We start from the raw sequence: 14147 nt of genomic DNA, 5'->3' as shown, positions 1-14147 counted from the left end.
TTTATTGACTAGTGCCTTAAATATTATTTTTATTATATTGAGTAAATTATTGTCTTTAGTTAATTATAACTCTATTCAAATCATTTTTATATTAATATAAACAAGTTTCAAAATAAAACACTAGATTCATTTTGATTAAAGAAAATATTTAAAAATGTTGACAAAATTGCTAAATTTAGATGAAACGAAAATATTTAAAGGTGAGAAATTTTTGCAATTTGATATAAAAAGAAAAAATAATTAAGATAAATTAAAGGCTATTAATAAAAAAAGTTAGTTGGATGTGAATTAATCAGCCATCATGTAATTGTAATGGTAATATAAATAATCATTCTCATAGTAAATGCAATAATTTTTCATATCCAATCATGAAACTTCATCAACTCAGTTTAGCTCAGCTTAGCTTAGTCTTCTCTATTTTTTGTATAAAGGCGTCCGAGGTCCATTTTGCAATCTGACTTGTTCAGCTCGGCCACCCCACAAGGCCCACACACACTAAGCGATAATATATTCACACTTTCAATTTGGTACTTTAGTTTCTTTTGTCTCAATTCGGTATTTGTATTTGATTTTAATGTTTAATTTAGTGTTCAGACAAAAAATCATTATGTGACTCGATGAATGTTTGACATGCATGCTCTAATAAAAAATACAGATACTTAATAAAGATAAAAAAATTTAAATACCAAATTAAATATTATAATCAAATTCAAGTATTTAACAAGGATAAAAAAACTCGGATGGCAAATTGAACATATTGAATGCAAACTCATATTAAGTGTTAATAAAATTAAATCTATTTTTTTTGCTAAGGTTTTTTTTTTTGAAAGTATTACCAAAACTAAATAAATACTATCAAAATTATTACCAACAATTTTTACATTATATTAAAAATCACCAAAATCATTTAAAAGAATTATATTAAAAGTTACCTAAAATATGCGGTTCCGCTAGCTGACAGCCTGACACCTATTTAATTACACCACTGTCAAGGAATGGATTGTTATTAAGCAGACTTGAATGCCAAAAATATTTACACTTCACTTGATCCACGAGGAATAAAATTAAGAAGACTTGATCCACGAGGAATAAAATTAAGAAGACTTGATGAATAGTGGGCATATTTATATATTATAATTTTATTTATTAATTTTTTCAGTTAAATCTAAAAAAATCGGTTAATCGACCAGTTTCAAATCGAATTAACCGTTAACCGAAAAATTAAAAAATAATTAACCGACCTCCAACCGAAAAAATTCAATTAACCAACCGATTAACCAAATTCAGTTAACCAAATTTTTTCAGTTTTACCCGAATTTTGAACACCTAGTTTAGCATAGCATACACTCTAGTCACAAATTTCAATTTTTTAAAAAAGTAAATAGAAAAATGTTGGCAAATCCATAAATAGAAATTAAATCAGGAATAATCTTTATTGCCATACCCCAAAAGAATAACAAGCAAACTACAGAAAAGATTCCTAAATCAACACTATAGAAAAGCAGTGGAAGATGTACCACGGCCGCCAAGCCCATGGTGCAACAAATTGTGAGCGATGTGATCTCTAGCTTGTGCGGAAGCCATGGACCTTATATTATTATCAGGGATGACCTCATCGTCGAAAAGCTCGAATTTAAGCTCCGGATCCATCACCTCGTTTCTCATCTCACAGATATTATGCAAAACGCAGCAAGCTCCAAGCACGATCGGCAACTCTTGAAGCTTAACCTCGGTTCTCTTTTGTAAACACGACCACCGCCCTTTCAGCCTCGCGAATGCCTCCTTGGCCACCTTTTCAATCTCCCCGATTTTCTCATTGAAAGCATGTTGAGCCCAAGTGAGGTTTTGGTGGCTGTAAGGAACCAAAACCCAGTCCATTAATGGGTACCCTTTGTTGCCTACGACGCAAACGTCCTTCAAATGTCCCCTTGTGGCTCTTTGGTGAAACACTGATTTCTCTAAAATTTGATCATCGGACATCGAACCGGGCCACCCAATACATATGTCGGTGAAAGCTCCGGTTTGGTCGACAACGCCTTGAAGGGTAATGGAATATGAATTTTTCTGGTTCCTCTCCGTGTGTTTTTTGTTGAAATACGCTGCGGCGCTGACTTTTGGTGCAATGATGGGAACGTGAGTAGTGTACATTGAACCGCCCACGTTGGGGATCCCAGCAGCGGACTCGAATGCTTGTTTGATACTCTTCATTTTGCTTTCGTCAGGCCATTGAACGAATTTGGGCATTAAAACAGTTTTAATTGCGGCACAAACCTCTAGAACCAGCTTATGACAAGTTGAAATCCCCAACCCGAAGCGCTTCGATACCATCCGAAGCGGTTCACCCGTGGCCAACCTCCAAATACAAACCGCCACGCGCTGACGAACTGGGATCGCATCTCGAAGCATAGTGTTCTTTTTCATAACTGCAGGTTCGAGCTCCTCGCAGACCATATTGAATGTGGCTTTGCTCATACGGAAAGCGCGTTTAAACTCCTCATCGGGGAAATCTGGGTGGTTACACTTAGTCCACCAGTCCTTGGATCGGTCTTTGACCCATAACCGCCTTTGCTGTCCGGATCCGCTGCCCGATTGCGATGGACCCACATTATCGGACCCGGCTGAAACCGTCGCAGCCGCAGCGGGTGAACCAGATTTGCGGGCGCGTTTGTTACTGGAATTATCCAACTGGTTCATTTCAGAAAACTGGTTTTCAAAATACCCATTCATTTCCTGAACATTTCCCTTGTAATTGGCTTGGAAGAAAGCTCTATCTTGATCAGGGTTAGTCACCCATTGATACTGCTCTTGCTTTGCTTCCTCATCCAACATCAAAATCGAGGAAAGTATATCACCAAACCCACTCTTTTCGCTGACAAGAGATTCCTCAAAGTCTTTTCTACCCCTCTTCTTGGTGTTTCCGTTGAACCCAGTTTCCATATCCAAAAACCAAGAGAAATCGCTGTTGTAGTTGTTGTTAAAAGAAAAATCTTCAGGAGAAAGAAATGTGAAAGGCCCGATTTCCATGTAACTAAACAAAGGTTTCTTTTGATTGAATGCCGCGATTGACGAAATGGGAAAAAGGCAAGTGTGATGATCTGAAATTGGAGATGGGAACGGAGGGCTTTGGGTTTACTTTATATACGTATCAGCGCACACGGTTAGCTAGAAAGGAGAAGCGCGTGGGAAGGGCATGTGTGAACGCGGTGGCCTTTGACGCTGATTTGACTTTCTACCTTTTTTTCCCATGTGCAATTTATTTTATTTTTTATTTTAAAAATAATGACGCTACTCGGTATAGTGAGTAGACGTTTGGGCATAAGGAAAGTTGGGGCGAAGGTTCGTTAAAAGGGAAAGGGAAGTGTAGGAAGACAAAGAGAAGTAACTGAACTCAAAAGCAAAGGGGGAGGAAAGAATAAGGATAAGGTTATCCCTATGCCTTCCTTGGCCAATAAAACTGAAAAGTAACTACTTGACCTACAAATCTAGAAAAAGGTTGTAATTGTAGGGCCCTCTAGTCTAGAAGAAGCGCTCCTTTTTGTGTGTGCAATGTCTAGAAGAAGCTTTAAAGGTAATAAAAATCATTTGTTTATGCAAAGAGCTAATTAATTAGTGAATTAATCAATCCATCAAAGAAAAATTTTAAAAATAATTTAAAATATTAAAATTTTCAAATCCTCAATTTTGCTATTTCAACAAAATTTCTTTCATATTATATATATTGAAACTCTTTTGATTGATTTGATTGTTATCCACCCATTAAATTTACTTGAGTTTAAACAACTCTCTTTAGATATAATATGTATGTGTATAATGCAGGCACGTCCTTCTAATGAGTGCATCAATACTAACACTTCAATTCTACATTATCAATATATATAATGTAAATATATTATATTTATTTCTACCTCGTTGTAATCTAATAGTTTAATAATTTTGTTTACTATTAATTATTGCATTTTTATACAAGTAAAAAATAAATTCATTTTTGTTATATCCATATTTATTTTTAGGGTGATAATTTGGTATACTAGTAGTATCTTTTTTATTCTACAAATAGTTTTAAAAATTTAGTATGTGTCTTTTTTTTAATATTTATTCATTTTAATATTTATATTCCTGTAGGACACTTCTTGATTAATTTTCTTATTTTTAATATATATTTTAAGGGTTTGTATTTGATGCATTGGCAGCGTATTTTTTTTCCCATAAGTATTCTTAAAAATTTGTCACGTCTCTTTTCTTTAAAAATACTTATTTTTGATATTTTATTATACTCCTATATGACACTTATCAACGCATAACATTGCTTGTGAAGTCTAAAAACTTCATTAATAGTGTACCAAATATTTAATAGTTTTTATATTAGATCAATAGTTAAATGTTTTTCGTTAAAAATTTAAAATATAGCAGTGAAATTAAATATATGAGAATAATAGAAAAAAAGTAAAATTAAATTAGTTTTAAGTGCATAGCTTAATTGTTAAAATGCGCTTTAAGTTTCTACATTCTTTATACACTTGGAATTTAGTCTTTGTACTTTTATTTTAAAAAAATTTTAATTTTTCTACTTTTTGGATTTAAAAGTGAACTTCTGTTAAAATTCTTTTATTAAATTTAGGTTCATTACAATATTATTTTTTGTTCGATAATTATCAAATGGATTTTTTTAGTTCAAAATATTTTACTAAAAAATTTAGCAATATTAAAAATTGAGTTTAAATTTTAAAATAAAAAAGTAAAGAGTCTAAACTTCTAGAAATAAAAGTAAGATTAAATTTCAAATAAAAAAAGTAATTTACATAATATAAAAAGGGTTATAACTAGCAAAAGTCTTTCTCTAAATTAGGTTTTTATAATGGAAGCTATATATATTATTTGCATCGTGAACACAAATATTATGTAGTAGATGTAAGATTTTCTTGTACCATATTGTGGGGTACAATATCTTTTAAAAGGATGAAGTCAAACACAAGCACCAGAGATGGCTTGCGAATTCTTTAATTCGAGACATTTAAACATTTGAAAAGTGGTTGAGATAATTGGAGACATTTAAACATTCGAAATGTGGTTTAGAGGATATTTGTTGTTCTAAAAAAATTTCTCATATTAACAATATCACCTTAGTAATTCTAAAAAAAAATCATCTTAGTAGAGCATAAAAAAACAAAGTTGGATTGTACTAGCATGTTACATACTTCGTAACCTCATTCATAGGTAGAATTGAGATATTCATACTTTGAAGAGTACAAGAAAAAAAAAAGAGGTCTATGCAATCTCAATGAGACAATTAATAGATGATGATAATGAGTAATGTAATATATGTTAAATGTTAAAGAGCGGATAGCCCAACAATATGAAACGCTAGAACAATTACATGAAATTACATATAATGTTCAATTTTTTTAGTAATCGTGTTATTGATTATGTTCTTGGATTAGCATATTATATATGGTTATTTGATATTAATTTTTGTTACTTGTTTAGAATTTTTTTATCAGATTTTGTTTATTTTATAGTAATTAATTTTAAAAAAATATATAAATTGTATAATTATATAATTACAAATTGTACTATCAAAAATAAAATAGAGAATTGCGATATAATAACACTTAGCTCGTCATCAAATTATAAGAAAATGTAATTAACAATATGTTGTCCAAACAAAGCATTAATTAATTTATATTTTTTAGTTAAACGCGTATTAAATATTATTGTATAATTAAAATAATCTCAAATTCCTAACAACCTCTAAAAAAGGAGAACCTTAATTTTGTTTCATTTTGATGAGCAAATCCACATTGTTTTTTTAATGAAAAACCTTCATTCTCTAACTTTGCCTTAGAAATACAAAAAGTATATTTTCTAATAAGACAAACAAGAAACAAATACCCCAATCCAACATCAAACATAAATAAATTTGATTTTTCTTTGTCCTGCATTAATTTGATTTTTCATTTTGTGTTTTTCTGAAAATGGCAAAACGGGAAAGTGTTGATTGGAACAACCTTGTACTAACTACCCTGTTTGTCATGTTCCAAGCAAGCTTAAGAGGATTATATCACTTTGTATGATTAGTTAATTAATTCTAACACATGCGGAAATAACATGATTATTAAGTAATTATGCTTTGAATTCAACGAAAAAGACACTTTGACTTGACATGGTTCCGTTCCACTACGTGAACACCTCTCATTATGATGCAATTATTCATGTACCAAAAAGAAACATGGGTAAATTACATCAGCATCACCCAAATATTACTTTGTTTTCGTTTCGGCCACTAAGCTATAAAAAATTAAAAAACGTGACTAAATTTTGATCACTTGTTTGTTAAATATTCTAGTCCTTAACAAAACGATCATATGGCTTGTTTTATATAATGTTAATACCTAATTTGGGCGTTCATTTTAAAAATCTTTGACGATGATTTCAAAAAAAAATTCAAAAAGTTTCTAATAATATACAAATTTTATAAAAAAATTGAAAATTTATTTTTGAAATTATAAAAAATATTTTCATTAAAAAATTGTAGCTGTATTGAATTTAAAATATAAAATAATCTACCAAAAGGACGCCCATTTTGTTTTCGGCTGGGTGGACACAACATCAAAATTTCTCAAGTGTTGTTAATGATATGTGGCGTTATAGTGGAGATATGTCAAAAACTTTAAGAAACCTCACGGCAGGGCTAAAAGAGTGGAATAAGAATGTATACGAACACATTGGGATGCACAAACGAAAACTTCTACAGTCTTTAAGTCATATTCAGAAGGAAATAGAGAGGTCAAACTCAGAGTCGGTAATTGAAAAGGAGATGGACATAAGAGAGGAACTTGAGGAGGTACTTAACCATGAAGAATTGCTCTGGAAGCAAAAGTCGATGTGCGATTGGCTCAAAATGGGAGATAGAAACACGAAGTTTTTTCATAGTCATACATTGCATAGAAGGAAAGTAAAATGCATTAATGCCTTACGTAATAGAAACGGGGAATGGTTTTACGACCCAGAGGAAATCCAATTTGAAGCAGTAAACTACTTTCAACAGCTGTATGGGGAGAAACCAAGTGGGATAGGGGACTTGCCCGTCAGTCGTTTTCCTCAACTGGAGTAGAGTGACATCGACTTTCTAAAGAAAGCAGTCTCAAACGATGAAATTAAAATAGCACTTTTTGACATAGCCCTATTAAAAGCTCTTGGTAGTGATGGCTACCATGCTATATTCTTTCAGAACCAATGGGATAGCATTGGGAGCACAATCTATGGCTGGGTTAAGGAAGTTTTCAAAGGCAAGCCTATTGATCCAGAATTAAACAATACACTCATTGTTCTTATCTCAAAGACTTCTCAGCATGAAGAGATCTCACAATTCCGACCTATCAGTCTCTGTTCCGTTCTTTACAAACTGGTTATAAAAGTTATAGGTAATAGAATCAAAGTAGTGATTCCTAAGCTTATTACACCAGAACAGGTGGGGTTTATAGGAAAGAGTAGAAAGTATTTGACCATCAAAATTAACTTAGAAAAGCTTATAATAGGGTTCATAGGACTTCAATGATAAATCTATTCAGGCAACAACTATATCAGAATTTTTACGCAAAGTGATTATGTCTACATTTACAACATCCATAATGCAAGTCTTGTGGAATGGAGTACCCACAACGAAATTCAAACCAAAAAGAATAGTACATTAAGGATGCCCTCTGTCACCTTATTTATTTTATGTATGGAGTGGTTAGGGCATAACATCAAAGCAACTGAGGCCTCCAACGAATAGACTCCTATTAAGCTAACAAAGACAGGACCTCCCCTATCACACCTTTTATTTGTAAATGACTTGGTGATTTTCTCAATAGCTGACATAAAACATGGTTTGCTACTCAAAAGCATCATGGATAAATTTTGTAGCTTCTCAAGGTATTAGGTTAATGCACGAAAAACTAATATGTTCTTTTCCTGAAGGGTGGATGATAACTTAAGTAACAGATTGAATAGGCTTTTGGGGTTCCAAAAGGTTCACGAGCTAGGCTCTTATTTAGGAATCTCGCTTTTTCATAAAAGAATTACTAATGCTACCTTAAGATTTGTTGTAACAGCCCGTTTTCAGTGAAATCAGAATAATGGTTTCAGGACCACAAATCCGAGTTGGAAAGAAATTTTATTTTAATATTATTGCATGGTCTGCATTATGATAGAAATAATGTATGAAAATTTCGATAAGAAAATTTTACTGACTTCATGTTTAATTATAGAAAAGACCAAATTGCATAAAGTACAAAAGTTGAATTCTAGTAGCTAGAAGGATCAAATAGTTAAGGAATTCAAAATTTAAGGTCCTTATAAGGCAAATAGACCATTAAGAGAAGTTAGTAGATATTTATGATGATTCATCCATGAAAATTTAATTAAAAAAATGACTAAATTGGAAAGTAAAAATAATAAAAGATGATAATTAATTAAATAAGGAAAATATCATCTATTTCATCTTCATCCCCAAAATTATTCTATGGAAACCCTAGCTAAGAGAAAAGACATCAAGCAAGCTTAATTGGGTAAGCATTCTTGTCCCGTTTTTAGTAATTTTTATATTTCCGAGATCGTAATAACCTAATCTATCTATTTTGGGGATCAATTTGCAAAGTTAGCAAAGCATTAAAATTTTTCCATGGATGAGTATGCTGAAAATTTGAAATTTATGGTAGAAAAAGAAAGGTTGTTGATAGATAATCAACTTTTGTAAAGGAAATTTTCATGAAATTGTGATTTAGAGACTAAATTGAAAAGATGTAAGATTTATAGAAAATTTTTTATTTTTGTGAAATACATGGACTGTTATTGTTATATGAAAAATTCGGCTAGGCTTGGAATAAGGATTAAATTGCATGAATTTCATTTTTTGAGCCTAGGGATGAAATTGGAATTAATCAAAAGTATAGGGGTAAAATGATAACTTTTCCTAGGATGTGAATTGGATGGAATTGAATGTGAATTGTATTAAATTGAGTTAAATTCATTCGTATAGATTTGGATAGACCTAGTTCGGAATTGGATCGAAGAAAATAAAAAGTATAGGATTAGTAGCCTACGAACACGAACAACTATCGATGTAAGTTCGTGTAACTAAGTTGTGTACATTTATATGTTTAAATTAAGTATTATATGTGTGAATAGTATAATTACCATGAATGTGAAAGTGATTAAATATTCGAAAATACATGATAAATGTTAAGTCATGTTTGAACAAATGATAATCAATAGATATAAGTTTCCCGTATTGATTGTGGTCCTGCATATGTTGCGGATACACCATAGCTCTTATGAGCATCCTATTATAAGACCTCTCGAGCTTCCTGTTACATGGTTCTTGCGAGCATTCCGATCGGTCTTGATCCTACATGTGTTGCGAGTATACCACAGCTCTTTGTGAGCGTCCTGTTATATGATCGGTATGGATCCTACATATAATGCGAACATACCACAGCTCTTTATGAGCATCCCGATATAGGCTCTTTATGAGTTTCTTGATATGAGTCGCTTGAACTTCCTATTATATCGCTATCCGGAGCTCCCTGATAATAACTCTTCGGAGTTACCTATTAAGCTCAATAAACTTCCTGTTTTAAACTCTTATGAGTTTCTTGTTATAGCTTGGATAAGCTTCCTATTACATGGCTCACATGAGCTTTCTGTTATATGGCTCGAGAGAGTGCTTCCTGATTATGTGCCCTAATGGGTACCCCTGTATATGAGTTGATGGATTACAGTTTTGTACACTTCGAGTGTACTACATGTGTATCCATCAATATTTCAAATAAATTCAACGGGTAAAGTCTGACATGATTAAACTGAGCTTAAGATGATTTTTCATGGAAATGCACATGTTATATAGAAATATGAAATGAAAAGCATATGTATATGAAAGTTATTACATGATGAGCTCATCCTTGATTCTTGATGTTTACATGTAATATGTGACTAACAAGTTTCTTGAGATTATATGTGTTTAGGCAAATTGCCAAATTTCTTTGGATGAATTTTGTATGCTTATCTTAAATATAAATGATTGGTAAGTTGATTTTCCGTTAAACGAACTTACTAAGCATAATATGCTTACTCTGTTTTCTTTCCTCTATTTTATAGTACTCGGAAGCTCGTGAAGGTTGGAACTTGGTCGGAGACACATCACACTATCCCTCGGACTTCTTGGTATATAAAACAAACTAACTTTTGGTATAATGGGATGTATAAGTTAAGTTAAGCATAATGAAGAAATATTTTGGTTGGAACTAGACATTGGAATGGCTTGTAATAGTTCTATTTTGAAGCAAAAGTATATATATTTGTGTGTAGCTTTATCATGCTTGGAATGTGTTTGAAATGGTTAAGTGTTGAAAAGCATATTGTTATATTGATGGTAAGATTGAGTTAGCATATTAAGTCCAATATGCATATAGGTGATATTACATCATACTTAATACATGAATTTGGCTTGATTTGAATGGTTTGAATTAGTTGGTGAACATGTTTAAGTGTTGTTGTAGGTGAAAGGCAAATTGGGTGAGAAAAGTAGCCTGAAAATGACTTATTTTTCATCCACATGGGTAGAGACACGGGCGTGTGGTTTGGCTGTGTGTCCCTTGTACCTAATTTTTAAAAATTAAATTGTCCACACGGCCTAGCACATGGGCGTGTGGCTGGCTGTGTGACCCAAGTCAGAGAGTTACACGGGTATAGACACGGGCTGAGACACGACCGTGTGCTTCACAATGAATGCCCACATGGCTTGGGACACGGGTGTGTCACTTGGCCGTGTGAGCCATACGGCCAGGCCACATGAGCATGTGTCTCCTACATCTAAAAAAAATTTTAAAATTTTGCGAAAAATTCTTTGAGTTCCCGATCTAGTCCCGACTTGTTTCAAATGCATAAATTGGGCCTCGAGGGTCCATTTAAAGGATAATATGATTGAATATGATTGGTTTAAGATATGAAGAGTAAATTTCATGAATTAAGTGTAATTGTTCTGTAAACTTTAGTAATACTCCGTAACCTATTTCGACGATAAGTATGGGTTAAGGGGGTTACATTTGTAGTTGAAAAGGTCAGAGCTAAGTTATACAATTGGGATGCAAAACAACTCTTTATGGTAAGAAGGTTCACTTTGGCACAATCGGTCCTTCTATCTATTCCAAATTACTTTATGCAATCTATGCAAGTTCCAAAAGAAGTATGTGAAGAGATTGAATGTTTGGCAAGGCAATTCATATGGGGTTCTAATATTGGTAGACGAAAGTTAGCACTAGTGGACTGGGGCTTTGTATGCTAACCTCACCTATGTGCTGGCTTGGGCTTCAGCGTTTAGAAGACCAGAATGCCTATTTTTTATTGAAATTAAGGTATAATTTTGTCACCAAAAAAGAGGATTTATGGGTCAGGGTTTTACAGTCAAAATATAGGTTAAAAGAAAGGATCCCTGAAGATATCAAGAGATGAAGTTGTTCAGCTATTTGGAGATGGATTAAAAAGGTGTGGCCACTACTGAAGAAAAACTTGTGCTGGAACATTGGAATAGGAATCTCAGTCCGCTGTTGGGAAGATTTTTGGATCCTAAAAGTAAGGCCGTTAAAGATGTATGTACCCTCCCACAGACAGGCCTATCACGGTCTATTTTTTTAAAGATATGGTAGTAGAGGATGGAGCATGGAATATGGAGGCTTTTAAGGAACGTTTGCCGGAAGAAGTTGTTAAAAGGATCGCAAGTATCCTACCACCATACCCTCTAGCTGGCCCTGATAAAATCATTTGGGTACATACAACAAATGGAAGATTTTTAGTTAAAAGTGCCTATTATATGTTAAAAGCAGATATGTGGGATGCAAAGGATACTAAGTGGAAAGTCGTCTAGAAGTATCAAGAACCACATCGTGTTCACTTCTTTTTATGGCTCGTTTACAAACAAAGACTACTAACTAACTAAGAACGGGTAGAAGGGGCATTGGATAAAGTACGTCCTGCCCAGTGTGCCATTACGAGATTGAAGATATTTTACATTGTCCTTAGAGATTGCCCGAATACTAAAAATGTTTGGAAGTACTTTGTGCCAAGGAATTATCAGCCATAGTTTTTTTTTTCAAAAATCTCTCAGAGTGGATTAGATCAAATCTAGAAATGTCTAGTTGGACGTTGGGAAACGGGGTGCATTGGTCTTCTCTTTTTGGTTTACTAGTACGGTGCATATGGAAAAATAGGAATCTTTATGTGTTTCAAAGTATATCTTGGAATTTTATGGACACCATTAAGATTTCAGTAAATTGGGCAAAACAATACAACATAGTGCATAACTCAGACTTGTCCAGAAGAGTCAATTTAGAACCTGATGTATTAGGAGAGTCTTGGAATGGTAGGGAAAATGATTGCTTTAGGTAGTTGGTTTAGTTAGGTTTTGTTTCACACTAAAAATAAAATATAAAATAAAATTTTCACCGAGCCAAAAACATATATATATATAGGAAAAAAATTGATTTCCATCAATTTATATATATTTTCAAATAAAACAAAATATGATTTTTCTTTCATTCGGTAGAAACCAAATTTTAAATTTTTTAAGGAGAGGATCGGTAAAATTTTCAAAAATTTGAACAATCTCACGTAACATTATAGACATTTTTATACTCATATTTTCATCCAAAGACAAGCTCTCCCCCTCCCTAATCCGAGGTAATCGAAAATTCATTATATTTGAATTTTACATAGACCTCAACATCCCAAGATCTCTCTTTTTGGGAAAAAAATATCTTTTAAGAAATACTTTTTTACAATATTATAATAAAAAATATTAACAATTGAGCTTGAATACAAGTTGAGAACCTTTTATTGTCATCTCATCATTGTTAAAGGGTTTTGTCGAGAGTTTGCCCTTTTTGTTTGAATAGGGAATCAACCGCCTTTTGTAGTGTATGACACTACGATGGTTTTATTTTCAATTTTTATTTTGTATTGTGGCAATATAATGTTCAACTTCAACTCTAAGCTCATCCTAGTTTGCTTCTTCAAGGTGGCTATAGCTTTTCTTCGTGATTATGTTGGAAAATATGGATATCACATGTATAATAAAAGTAATTACATGTTATTATTTATTATCATAAAAATGTTAGCCCAAATTAAAAGTGATAGCAGGAACTGAGTTAGAATCCAAATCCTCCTCAAAAGCAATGTCTTTAACCTTATTTCTCCCTCCAAACTCAACATCCTTAAGAAATGTTGTAGTTCCCATCTCAAAAATATTCATAATTGTGGGATCATAAAATTTATAGCCCCTAGATCGCTCAAAATAATCAATAAAGTAGTTGTTCATTGTTTTCAAGTCAAATACTTTTCTTATGTGGCCTATAAGCCCCTAGATTATGCTTGTAGTGCACCTCAATCGCTTTTTTTTTCTATTTTGTTTTGCATATATTGTTGCTGCACTTTAAATTTATTTTTGAGAATTCGGATTCTATGGTGAATCTATGTGCTCTTTCGTAAAAAATAAGACTTGTATCTTTTTTAAATGATTTTTTTATGAAAATGGCCATATATACCAAAGGCAACAAACAATCTCAATTGTTTTTTTTTAAATTTAGATCCAATAGATTTTATGTAAAAGGGAGAAGGAAAACATAAATTTGATTTTTCTAGTGGTACAGTAGTGGCATTAATTTAATTTTTTATACAGTTCAATACGTTTAGATTCATATTTTTTTGCATTGAAAATAATTCCGCGATACTAATTGCGTTACTATAGATTGCATTAATTTAAATTTTAATAACTTAAATGTTTATTCTTTTTTCAAGAAAATGTGGAAGAAGAAGAAGAAGAAAGTTGATTGTATATTCATAATTGGGAAAATGGGAAAGTGTTGAATTGTTGTATACTAGATTAATGGGAACATCCTTGTACTACCTACCATGTCTGCCATGTTTCAAGCATGAAATCAAGAGGATTATTTTATCACTTTTATTAATTATTCAATTCAACAAATAGAGAGTAGCAAAATGAAAAACACATGCACAAATACAATGATTATTAATGGTGAATTATGACTTTGGATTCCTACACGTTTTCAACCAACAAGCCACTTTGACTCCACTCCACCACATGGATAGTCATA

At 32.5% G+C, this 14147-nt stretch overlaps 1 protein-coding gene across 1 annotated transcript; it reads right to left on the bottom strand.

Moving 5' to 3' along the window:
• Positions 1–1410: 1410 nt before the first annotated feature.
• LOC107901096 (protein ALP1-like) lies at positions 1411–3129 on the bottom strand. The gene has a single exon (XM_016826964.2). The coding sequence runs from the start codon at positions 3022–3024 to the stop codon at positions 1492–1494; it is 1533 nt and encodes a 510-aa protein (XP_016682453.2). The 5' UTR covers positions 3025–3129; the 3' UTR covers positions 1411–1491.
• Positions 3130–14147: the final 11018 nt, after the last annotated feature.

The sequence above is a fragment of the Gossypium hirsutum genome, chromosome D06 (assembly GCF_007990345.1).
Source record: "Gossypium hirsutum isolate 1008001.06 chromosome D06, Gossypium_hirsutum_v2.1, whole genome shotgun sequence".
Classification (NCBI taxonomy): domain Eukaryota; kingdom Viridiplantae; phylum Streptophyta; class Magnoliopsida; order Malvales; family Malvaceae; genus Gossypium; species Gossypium hirsutum.
The sequence above is the reverse complement of the archived record's forward strand: the minus strand, read 5'-3'. Positions and strand labels throughout refer to the sequence as shown.